Source organism: Orcinus orca, chromosome 12 (assembly GCF_937001465.1).
Source record: "Orcinus orca chromosome 12, mOrcOrc1.1, whole genome shotgun sequence".
NCBI lineage: Eukaryota > Metazoa > Chordata > Mammalia > Artiodactyla > Delphinidae > Orcinus > Orcinus orca.
Window position 1 is genome coordinate 43,599,455 of NC_064570.1, and position 13,112 is coordinate 43,612,566.

The window sequence follows — 13,112 nt, forward strand, 5'->3', positions numbered from 1 at the left end:
GATGCATTGGGCAATTAGGATTGACATGTATGCACTGATGTGTATAAAACGGATGACTAATAAGAACCTGCTGTAAAAATAAATAAATTAAATTAAATTAAAAAAAAAAATCCAGAATTGGTGAGACAGAAGAGAATTTAAGAAAAAAAATTCATCACACAGTTCCTCTCTACAAATGTAGTAAAATTATTATATCTTTAATCATTTGATTTACAAAATCTGCTTGCTTATACATATATTAGGCAGAGAAAAGACATCATTTTATAAACTAGATTATCCAAAATACAAATGTAATGTATATATGTAAAGCTTATCTGATGGAGTATTTATTCTTTAGAATTATGAGATATATGAGATATAATTGTACTTCTAAGAATTTAATCTGTTAGATAAATTGTAATTCTTGTAAAGGTTTACATATTTATATTTGGACCAAACATTTTAATGATGCTGCATAATTAATGCACTAGAAATCAGGAAAATGCATAGGGTTGATAAGTATATTCGATCCATGTTGCTTCTTTGCTTGAAATATTTGTGTGAAGAAATTTTGCCATTGCTGGAAATGGAGTCTAAAAAAAAATTGCCTGAGTATTTTAACTATTAGCTTTCACTAAGCATGCTATCCATAAAAATATCTAATGTTTTTCATGTGTTTGTTTAAACTTTATATAAATAGTATTATAAAGGTATGTATCATTCTTCAACTTCCTTTTGTCCCTCAACAATTTATTTGTTTTAACTGCCAGATAGGATTCCATTTTATATCCATAGTTAAGTTTATTTATTCCCCTACAATGGGCCTTTAGGTTGTTTCCAACTTTCCATGCTAGAATTCTTCAGTGAATGTGCTTGTGGTATATTTCCTTGAGCACACAGAGTATACAATCTAGAAGTGAAATTAAGTAGCATACAAATATTCAGCTTTACTAGATATTGCCAGATGTTCTCTGAATTAGTTGTATCAAATTGCATTGCCACTAGTATTATATAAAGGTTCTTGTTTCATGTTTTTTCCAGTGCCTGAATGTGAGTTTTAAATTTTGTCCAGCCTGAAAAGTGTGAAAGTGCATTTCATTTTTTTATATTTAATATTCTTAATATTCCTAATTACTGGCAATAGGCAGAGGCTGTACTTCTTTCCTTATTTTTATTAGTTATTGGGTTTTTCTTTTCTGTGATCTATCCAGTTATATACTGTGTCAGTTTTTCTACTGTGTTGTCTTTTTTTTTAGTGATTATAGGTCTCTATATAACCTGAATACTAATCTTATCCTTGTTTATATGCTCTGCAAATACCTCCTCCAGGTCTGTGGCTTATAGTTTAATTTTATTTCATGGTAATCTTGGTGTTGCAAGTTTTTAATTATGGTGTAATAAATATTATTAATCTTTTCCCTTAAGGCTCGTATGTCTTCTTTTTCTTTTTGTCTGTGGAAGAAAACTTCCTTAGTCTAATAGTCTCAGAAAGTTTTAGAATGTGCCTTTTACATTAGTTTTTTTTTTTTTTTCCGGTACGCGGGCCTCTCACTGTTGTGGCCTCTCCCGTTGCGGAGCACAGGCTCCGGACGCGCAGGCTCAGCGGCCATGGCTCACGGGCCCAGCCGCTCCGCGGCATGTGGGATCTTCCCAGACCGGGGCACGAACCCATGTCCCCTGCATCGGCAGGCGGACTCTCAACCACTGCGCCACCAGGGAAGCCCTTACATTAGGTTTTTAATCTATATAAAATTGTTGTGTATGCTATAGGTGGCAGCAATTAATTTTTTTATATGGATTATGATTGGTACCAGCATCATTTATTGACTAATCCATCCTTTCATCACTAATTTGTATGTTTGGGTCTGTTTTTTTATTATGTTCCATTATTCTATTGATATTTACTTATTTCTGCAATAGTGGAAAACATACGTTTCTATTTTTCTGTGAATTCATTCCATGGCCACCTTGGAATGTTTCCAAGCCTTTTAAAATTTCATTTGGACAAACAATAGCCTGTGGACATTAATTTGGTTCCTGATATTGAATCAATATGGTAGTCATTAGTGTAGTCTACCAAACCTTTCCAGTTTTCTGCCTTCAGGGAAATAGTAGGATTGCATTTTCTACTCTCTTTGGATTTAGTATGAACATACAACTTATTTCTCAGTGGGCTCATTCTTGAGCAGAAACTTTAAATAGAAACTCCAGGAACCAGCCTGTGATTTGCCACATTTTCCAATCCAGCCTGCCTAGTCAATCGTGGAAGCATGGAGATGGAAATTCTTTGGTGGACATAGAGATGGACGTGGCACAGATAACCTTCAGTGGACGTGCAGTTGAGTGAAAAACAAATCTTTGTTGTCTTAAACCACTGAGATTTTTGGAGTTGTTCATTGTTCCAACATAATCTGGCATTTTCTGGCTAATATAGTTAATATTGTGTAATTTGCAATTTGATGATTGGGAAAATGGTAAACATCTTACTTTTGTTAGAAGGTAATTATATTTTAATGTCTCTTTTTTTTCAATTTCTTCCCCTCTTCCTTCCAATTGTGTCACCCTTAGTGCACTCATATTCCCCAATACCCATGACCTGTCAAACCAATTGGAACCAATTTTTGAGGGCCTCTCCCAGCCTGCAATTTCTCACCTGGCCTGTATTTCTTCCCTCAAGCCTACATTTCTTCTCTTCGAGTGTTTACATTTTTAAAAATGATGCCTAGAAAGATAAATGTTTTACCTGAAGTCTTTAATGATAAAGATCGACATTATGACCCTACAGTGAAAGGTCATTAACGCAAAGCTGGCTGTCTCAGTTTCCTCTTATCACATTAGTGTCTGCTGACTTGATATATGTTTTAAACTGGTTCTGATATTAAAATCCATAATTCTTTGTTGGGGTTGATCACATTCACATTTACTGACTCTTGTAGTTCTGGAATGTTAGGGATAAGAGTGTAAAGATGAGAAGTGGAGGGGACACTAAGAAGATACTTCCCAGGCAGAAGTATCTTTTTCACATAATCTCTCCACCGATGAACATTTCCTTTTAAACATGCAAAACCATCTTATATTATGGGGGTCGGGGGGGTTGGGCAGTGATGGAGGGGAGAAACATGGGAATTAAAACCCAGAGAACTACATTTTTACTGTTCACACTTTGATGTGAAATATATGAATCCCTGGATTGGAATGTTTGCCTCCTAACACCTAGAAGGTGTTAGGAGCGGCAGCGGACAGTCTGATGGTGATGTGAATAGTTTTAGAGCGTGGAATATGGCAAACTTACCGTGTGGTGGGCCCACCCTAGAAGCTTTGGATTTGACAGGAGAACACAGGGTTTCTCAGACAGAATGCAGGTGTGAGAAGACATGTAGTAGCAGAGGCATCAGCTAAATTTCTATTTTGTAATATATTAAAGACTCCTGGTGAATGTTGCAGACATCCAGAAAAATCATGTCATCAAGTATCAAAAACTACCGTTTATACCTGTTATAGTTTCACTAAAGAGTATAAGCCCTTCTGATATTGGAACTTTCTTGCCAAACTTCTTGCTCCTTAAAAAAAATGAATGTTGACTGGTTAATTAAAGTTTATATCTCTCTCTTTTTAGGTGGTTCTTTGGAGCAATCAAGAGGGCAGATGCTGAAAAACAACTATTATATTCAGAAAATCAGACAGGTGCTTTTCTAATCAGAGAAAGTGAAAGTCAGAAAGGCAACTTCTCCCTTTCAGGTATGGGCATTGTTCTGTGTGATTTAAATGTGGATTTGAGAGTCTGTAGTCATGAACCTTCTGTGTGAACATGGACATGTTAATTTTAAATTTGCCTTATCTGTTATCTTCACAGTAGTACCCAAATTAAATCTATTGACCTACTCAAGAGTAATGTAAAAATTAGCAAAACAATTTCTGTCTGTGGCTAGATGTGACTATAAATGTTTCAAATACACACACTCTACGTATGAGATGAAAAATATATGGATCTGCCTGTGTTTTCTCACTTTTGCATTATCTAGGAGCCTATCCATTTAGGGAAATGATAAGCAAGAAGCAAAGTCTAAACTGTTGTCAAAATTGATCTTGCCATAATACCCATTTTTTTTTCTTTTTGCATTTCATTTGTCTTTGCCTGGTAAATAGAAAATGAATTGAAATGCTGAATGCAAATGTGCTTAATTAACCAATGACATGTAACGTTTGGTCAAATGTAGTTTTCCAGCTGAGAGTCAAGTGCGTGTTTACAATACCCTAGGAAAGAAAAAGCACAGGAGACCTGAGAATTATCTTTAAGTGTTACAGGTGCTTATATATTAGGTAGTCATTAGTTAGCCAAAAGCTAGATTAAATGTTTTAGATTCTAGCATTAAAAATATAGAAGTAGAATATTTCCATGAGGAAAACAAAGAAAAAGTAGAATTAACTGAGTCATATCTTTGAATAATTCCCAGGCTACAGTGACTATGCTGAACACTTTCTTAGTAGAATATTATGGAGCAAAACAGCTTTACAGGCTTAGAACAAAATTACAAGGATATTGGCTGTTATGTGCCGAGAATACTGTAATGCTTGCTTATGGGTTTAGCAAGCTTTGTAGGCCCTACTTGGAGACTAGCATAACATTATAGATTCCTTTTCAATGAAGTCAAACCATTTAGAGTCTTTCAAACAAATTATCTGATTGCTGTGTATTCACTAGGGGACAAAGTAAATGCAGACCATTATGTCCTACTGAAAGGATAATTTTCTTATTAGCCAGAAGGAGGACTATACAGGAGAAAAATGGAAAGAAAAGGGTCTTCGATATAATCTACATTAAAACGAACAAACAAGTGTACAACCCAATTGCTGACTGTTGATTACCACTAAGGATCTTCAGGTATACCAGTCATGGATTTATTTCTCAGGGCAGTTGTCTCCTAATCAGTCCGAATTGATGGTCTTCAATTTTGCTGACAGTTATGCTGCTAAAGGAAGGCAAATAATATCCCTTTTCTATCTCTGTCTTTGCCACGTGAGTTTTCCTTAGAAGTATTGTCTTTATTCCTCAGGCGACAGTGGCTCGCAGCTGTCAGAGAAGCGCTTCATGAGGGGGGCATGATTTATTGATGCTGCGGCAGGGCTGCCGAGAAACAGCAGCCCAAGGTTGGGGTGGGTGCTAATTGGCTTGTTGTGATCCTTGCCTGGCTGTCAGCTCTTGCGAGGTCTGAGTAGAGAGTTGGGGAGAGAGTTAGGGCTATGACACCTCTCATAACGGCAAGACACTAATTAGCTGTGAATTACAGCAGTGCTTTTGGATATCATGTATTATACGTGGTAGCCAGAGAATCCATCTTCATTAGATGCATGACAGGTAGTTTTAGGGGCTTTACTGTTATTTGTCATTGGTGGAGAATTGTTTTTCTGATGAAAAATATAAAATTCTGACTGCATGTCAACTAGTTTGGCTAGTTCTTGACTTCAGTCAATTACTTTAAAGGAAATTATTATTGTTATTGCCATTAATATAAATTTGATGTTTGGCATTCCATAAGCATTTATATTGTTGCTTAAAGTACACTTTCGGAAACATACACCTTGAGGGATAAAACTGAATTTCAGGCGAGTTTTTTCAGAAAGGATTTTGCATTGCACATTGTAATTTTACTTTAGGCAGCTCTGCATAGGAAAATCTCTAGAGTAGTAGAGGGAATTCCAGATTCATCCTCAGCGAAAGCTTTTTAAGAGCGAATGATAATAGATTGAAGATAGTTGAAAAATGACAGAGGACATGAGGCAAAAAAGTTCATCAGCAGTGTTCAGCGTGATGCATCTAGTAGCTGATATCATTTATTTATCTACTGTCTATTTCTTGAACAAATATTTGAGTGCCTAGTCTGTGCCAGGCTTCTGCTGGGTCTAGGGCAGCAAGGAGAGTGAGGCACAGTCCTTGGCCCCAGTCTCCAGGAGGGTGATACCACAGCTGTCTGGTGAGACAAGAGGGGGCAGGGGCCAAGTCTCAGAGAGGAGTTAGGAAGGTTTCACAGAGGAGGCAGCACTTGTGTTCAGTGTGTGTCACAAGGTAGCTGTGTGGGAAGGATTATTCCCGGCAAGGCAAATGCACAGAGTGGAGGGTAGGGAGTGGGGAGGACAGTGCAGGTGTGTGTGTGTGTGCGCGTGTGTGTAGATGGGGAGCAGAGGTGGAGGAGAGGAGGAATGGCCAAAAATGAGCCTGGAAAGGAAAGCTGGAACTAGACTGTTCAGGGCCTTGTATACCATGCTGAGGAATTTGGAGCTTTTTCTACAGGTCCAAATATAGAGGGAAGTTTTAGGCAGAAAGTGACTCGGTCTGACCTTTGATGACAGAGTAGAGAACAGAACAGATGAAAGATTTATAGATAATAGTCTGGGGAGGAGTGACGGGGCAAACACAGAGGCATCACTTGCTGCTGTCTGAAATCACAGGTGTGAGACAGAAGTCAGTCAGCGTTCCGCGGAGTAGGGCCAGGGAACCTACACTCAGCCGGCTGCACTAATGCTCCTCTGTCCCCAGAAGCCTCACGGCCCCTCTGTTGCTCTCCTTTTTTTATGGGGCAAGTGTGGGAATGGCCTTAGGACTCTCGATAGCAGTCTTTGCTTTGGTGCTAAGAAGTGAGTTTGGACATCAACTATTTGCAGGGTGGTTTGAAAAGCCCAGCACCTCTGGACTTTGGCACCATGCGAAATTGCAGCTTCTCTTTTGTAGAAAAGGAACCATAGGGCCTGTTGGAAGTTGAATTCAGCTGCAGTCCTTCTTGCTGGCCATAGGGGGCGATGGTGGGACAGGCCCAGTGGACCCATTACCATGCCATCTAGAAAGAGCTCCTGGGGCTCTTTGCTAGAGAGTCTTGTTTATCTCCACGGGTGATGGCTTGATCCAGGGCAGTTTTGGCAAATAGAGGGTAGGGCATGGAGGTGAGAAATATTTAGAAGATAGAGCCAACAGGAATTTGTAGTTGATCAGAAATGGGGTAAAATAAGGGAGAATGCAGAATCTAGGATGACTTGCAGATCTCTGACTTGAGTGACTGGGGGATAGTGGTCAATTGAGCCAAGATGAGGTCCATGGGAGGAGATACTTTCAGGAAGAGAGAAGAGGGGACCAAAGGAATTAAGTTCAGAGGTGTTTGAAGTAATTGCAGGAGGACATACAAGGGGCCATTATCTCTTTTTTGACTTGTGTCTGCTGATTTTGAGCTGAGAACTCACTGTGATACATCTCCATTACAGTGAACATGTAGGTCCCATGGAACGTGCAGGACTTTTATAATAGTACTTTGTGATTGCTATGAAGTCTGTTCTTGAGAATATAGGTAGGTCTCTGTAGCAACATAATTTAATTTGAAAATAAATATACTAGAATTTTTAGAACGAAATAAATGTTTTATCCTTCAAAGGAATAGACTGCTGTTGTTCAGAGTATTGCACAAATGGTAGAACTCCCTTTCCAGAAAGGATATCACTTTATGTTAAAGGCCTTAGCTGGGCAATTATGTGTTCATTAAGTGCAGCTTTGATACGTGGAATTGACCAGAGTTATCTGAAGCCACTTTCTGAATAATCTGGATGATTAGCCTGAGCGAAACCATGGACTTGTAACTTTGTAAATATTTCTGCATGCCTTATCAGTTAGTTCTGAAGGCAATTCAAAAAGTAATGAGAATAACAGCAGCTTCATTAAGGAAGATGTGTACCTGTTCATGTTGACCTTGTGTGTATCCTTCATGTTGAACTTACATATTCGAAGAGTCTTTTATATTTATGAGTAACTCTTTCACTGTAGGTAAAAGTGTGCTTCTCAAACTAGGTTATACAGTCCTTGAGCCGAAGCAACATACTTTTATTGCTTCTGTTTCATGCTTCTTCTCTATCTCCATAGTTCCTAGTACAGTTTGTAAAGACAGTAGATGCTCAAACACTCACCTCTTTACCCTGTCATCTACCAAGAGCAAAGATAAGCAAGGCCATTGTCATATTCTTAAACCTCTGAAGTCTGGACCATGTAAGATCACAAATAATCCTCTTCCTTGCTGTGTTTCAGACTTATTTTAGAAAGACAATTTCTCACCTTAACAGGTTAGTTGTTTCCAGGTAACAAGACTTTTGTAGAGGAGACAAAATTGGAAAAGGATGTCACTTGCATTGTGGCCCTGTCTCTCTCCGCCTGGCACAGGGTTCAGACCCAAACTCACTTTCCACCAGCCACTGAGATACCATTATTGCTCCCAAACTTTTTTAAGACCTGCTGATTCATTCTAATCTGATGCTGACCAATGGCAAAAGGCTGTGTGTTTCATTGTCAGTCCTCTGAGCCTCCATTTATTCTTCATTTAAAATGAATGTGGACATAGTGGCCATAAGAGTGTGTCAGGAATTCTATTACTATTAACCATGGATGTAAATACAATTGTATATCCCAAGGAGGGGCAAGTATTAAGTGGTTGGAAAAAATTGCTCCTTGAATTTATTATGCAATGAAATGTCTATGGATTCTGGGAGCATTTTGATATTGGTTAGAGATGATGTTTTGCTTTTTAAAAAATACACAAGCTGCAGAAAGAAATTTTTGTTAATAACTCCAGTACCTCATATAAAATGTATTGAATTTTAAACATGTCAGTGCCATCTTAGAAAATGCCTTTTAATTAAAGTCATAATTTAGTTGTGTTCAACTTAATTACAAATATCATTGCCTATAATAGCAAGTGGCTTTTTGGGTCAGTTATCGTATATTCTGCCTTTTCTTAATGTTACTACTGATAAATTATATTCAGATGTTTTAAATACTCTATAAAGTTAAATTAACATTTTATTATGTAGTGCATATATCTGTGTTTGTGTGTGTACACAAACATACACACACAGATGCACAGGCAAAGAACTTTTTTCTCTAGGGCACTGCTCATGGAGAAATATTCTATTTTATTGAAAATCCATGGCTAGCATTTCTAGAAGTTGCAGTATTCTTTAGGGTGCTTGCATTGTTTTTTCTTTTGCTTCTCTGTGAACACCACATGTTGACTCATCTAAGTTTTCTCTTCTCTTCTGCTTACCTTATTTTGTTTATTAAAAATATCTTTTCTGTATGAGTAGTTTGAGCTATTTGGAGGCAAGCACAACAAAGAACTGATGCATATTATTGCCCTTTGAATGTAACTTTATAGTAATCAATTCCAGATATTAAATAAATGAGAAGTTGATAAGTCATGTGGAGGTTGGTGAAATTGCTACCTTTTCATACTTCATGACATATTCCATTCTCTTATTTTTTTTCATTTCATTGGCTGCCAAATTAAATTGATCCTTTATTTACATTTTGTCCAATGTTGTACTTCAAATGAAGATAGCAGCTAGCTAACAGTCATTTAAGTTAGCATCCCCTTGAATAGAAATTCAAGAATATACATAAGAGATACAGAATCAGAGTAGCCCTGTAAACTGAGTCTATCAATCAATGATTTGTTAGACTCTAGGTAAATATTCTCCCAACTTCAGTGTGAATACAGGTGAACTGACATATAGGAGCAGACTTTGACTTTTGCATCGGTCAGGGCTAGTCATAAAGAAGGTGCGAGGATACTTTGACCCCTGCTCAGTGTGTGCCCCTATCTTAGAGAGGCAGGACATGCAGATACCAGGAAACCAGGCAACCACTGTTTTGGAACCGACTTAGTGATTTTGGTCTTCCCTGGGCATCTGTGCATAGTCTCCCCCCACCCTGCCTTTTCTACATCCAAGTGGAACAGAAGCTTCCAGCACAGTAAATGTTATAAGGGCAGAAGATGACAGATGATGACTGTGTGTTGCAAATTAGGTGACGTTAACCTTAAAGAAAGAAGGAAATAAGAACTCTGTTCTCCTGTGATTGTGTTTTTCATACATTCTTCTGGTTAAACAAACAACTCAGCATTGCTGCCTTAGTTTGGGCTGCTATAACAAAATACCACAGACTGGGTGGCTTAAACAACAAATATTTATTTCTCACAGTTCTGGAGTCTGCAAGTCCTAGATCAAGGTGCCAGCAGATTTGATATCGGTGAGGGCTCTCTTCCTGATCTGCCTTCTTGTTGTATCCTCACATGGCAGAGAGAGAGAGAGAAAGAGCGCTCTGGTCTCTTTCTCTTCTTATAAGGGCACTAATCCCATGATGAGGATTTCACCCCCATGACCTCATCTTAATTACCTCCCAAAGACCCACCTCTTAATGCCATCACATGGGAGATTAGGGCTTCAACATATGAATTTGAAGGGAAAACATTCAGTCCATAGCAATTACAAAGGACTGGATTCTATTTCTTATGGCAGGCATGCCAAGTGAGTAGGAGAATATCCACCATTCCTCCAGCAAAACCACAGGAGCTGAACATTTGCTAGACATCGGAAGTATGGTTAGAGGCTTGGTTTGTTAGCAGCCCTGCTGTGCGTGTGCTAAGAGAAGGAAATGTACACACATCTAAGTGGATGGAAAGGAGGACCAGTTACATATGTTTTTCTCCTGAGCATCAAATTTCTTTGCATTCAAGGATGAGTATAATAAAAACAAAAGTCATGAGATTCTGGATGCTCAATAACAAAATTTTCCAACTTATGTTCTAGAACAGGAATTCTTTGGTAAGTCAAAAGCATTCCATAAGACAGAGGGTTCAGGAGTTAAAAACATTTGAATAACACCTCATATTATATCTTCTCTGCCCTGACTCAACAAAAGCACATTAAAGTCTCAGAAGTCCTACAGCCAAGAAAGTTAGCTTTTCAACCCAGAGTTTTCCAAATTACTTGATCATAGAACCATTTCTTCTTCTCTCAAACATGATTTGGGAAAAAATAATTGTATAATAGATGATAAACAATAACCTGAAGATGTAGAGAAAACTCATTTTTTGAGACATATTCACTAAAAGGAACAGAAGAAAAAAATTGAAAGCATTTGATTTGAAACTATAAAATACAAGAAAACACAAACTATGAAATTAGGCATCAAAAGGGGCATGAAAAGGCAATAGATGGGAGATAGGAAGCAGAAAAATTGTCACTTTAGGGATGTAAAGAGCAGACTTGAGATGCTCTCTAGAGAGAGAAGAGAAATCAATGAAAATATGTAAGGGTAGCTCATGCACAAACAGGAGACATTTCTTTGACATTTAGTAGAATAATTAAATGGAAGCAACAGCTAAATATGTAGTAGAAGAAAACTTTCCTGAGTTAAAAAAAAATCTGTGCTTGTAGATTAAAAGTACTCCTAGTTGTTCTAAGTAACATAAATGAGAAGATACATACCTAGGGTATCTTTTCAAAATACTTTAATATCAGGCATAAAGGAAAAATTCTCTGAGCATCCAGGAAAAAAAAAATTACAAAACAATTCCACACCATTAAATACCAAAACTCAATATAAACATATAGAGTCTTTGTTTCTCCCTAACTTTATTGATAAAGTTGAAAAGATAACTATGTCCTTTCACCTAAATTCATCAGTTGTTAACACATGGTGACATTTACTTTCCATCGTTCACATATCTATATATGTCTCATATATGTAACATATATGTAAGTTGCAGGTATTATGTCACTTCACCTTTAAAAGCTTTAGTATTAGTATGTATGTCCCAGGAATAAGGACCCTCTCTTACATTATTACAACCCCATTATTAACCCCCCAAATTTTCACACTAATGCAATAATATTATCTACCATAGAGTACATACTCAAATGTCTCCAAATGTCCTTGCTAGCCCTTTGTTTATTTATTTGCTTTTTGATACAATAAAGGATTATGCATTGCATTTGGTTCTGTACATAAAAAGTCAATTTTCAAAAATATTGGCAAGGATATTTTGAATTATTTTTTAACCATTCATGTATTCATTGATTCATTCATTCACCCGTTCATCATAGAACTTTCATTTGTGTTTGCTATATGGCATAATTGTGTAAACAACTAAGCAGTTCACACTATAACGTGCACTTGATTATTATGCATATAAAGCACTAATATGCAAAGTGCTTTAAGAATCCAGAAAAGAGAACAGTTATTTTCTGAAAGGGATTAAAAAAGGAGGGCATTACAGGGAAATGAGACAACAGTCAACACTATACCAAATAGTGAGTAAGAGTAAGTAGAAAATAGCATGCATAAAACTTATTTTTCTCTTTAGATAATGTTCATTCGTAAGAATCTTTCTTCCTTTGAAAAATCAGGTGATGCTCCTTAGATTAAAAATAAATCATTTTCTGTGATGCACTTTTGAACCCTTTAAAAAATAAAATGGAGATCTGTAAATTGTTCATCCATTGCCACCAGTATGCTTTAATAACTAACAAGGTGCTAGATTGTATGTATTATAAATGCGATCATGATAAATTCAGTGTGGGTTATATTTTTGGGTAGCAAGACATTGCCAGACCTGAGGTACCCGACCAGTTCTCTCTGGGTCTTAGGCTTTGATAATATATAAACTTAATGATCTCAAACTGGGAAAAGGGGGAAGGATTAAAAGCAGAGTTGAGCAGTGGAATACAAAAGGAGGCACAGATAAGGAAGAACATTTGAGGCATGGTGCTGAATTTTGGGTTGAACAGAAAACTAAGACATCTCCGCTCTGGAAATGAAAGTCAGAGACCAGCAGACCTTCCAATTCCTCCTCCTTACCACCAGGCTTGAGCAATTTAGTCCATTTTATACTTCAGGGAAATAATAACTAAATAAACGTTTATATTTCAAGGTTACCTGATTCTTAAAGTATCTAAGCAATTTCTTTTTGTTACTCTAAGTGGCAAATACGTGTTATTGAAAAAAAAATGTAAAATTAAGCTTAACCAGAATATTTCACATGGTGTTTATACAAACAGGACATTGTCTGCAATGCTGAATGCTATATGTGTACCTTTATTTTAAAACCAAAACACCATACTGGCTTCTGCTTTCTGCTCCCCACTCTACAACTGCAGCTACTGAGGGCTTTCAGTCAAACATGTGCCCCCTCTTGTGGCGTGTCAATAAATAGCATGCCATCATGGAAACAATACAGTAGTTTAGATTGTCTGTTTTCATGACCCATTAATTTATAGGAAGGGGAAGAATATCTGATTTTAGTTGAAAAGAAGTTTATAAT

General features: G+C 37.2%; 1 protein-coding gene across 1 annotated transcript in view; it reads left to right on the forward strand.

Moving 5' to 3' along the window:
• Positions 1-13,112, forward strand: part of FRK (fyn related Src family tyrosine kinase) — an 86,072-nt gene that overhangs the window by 44,382 nt on the left and 28,578 nt on the right. Inside the window, exon 2 of the mRNA XM_004264850.3 lies at positions 3,596-3,717. Coding sequence (XP_004264898.1) covers positions 3,596-3,717 — 122 coding nt within the window. The remainder of the gene's footprint in view (positions 1-3,595; positions 3,718-13,112) is intronic.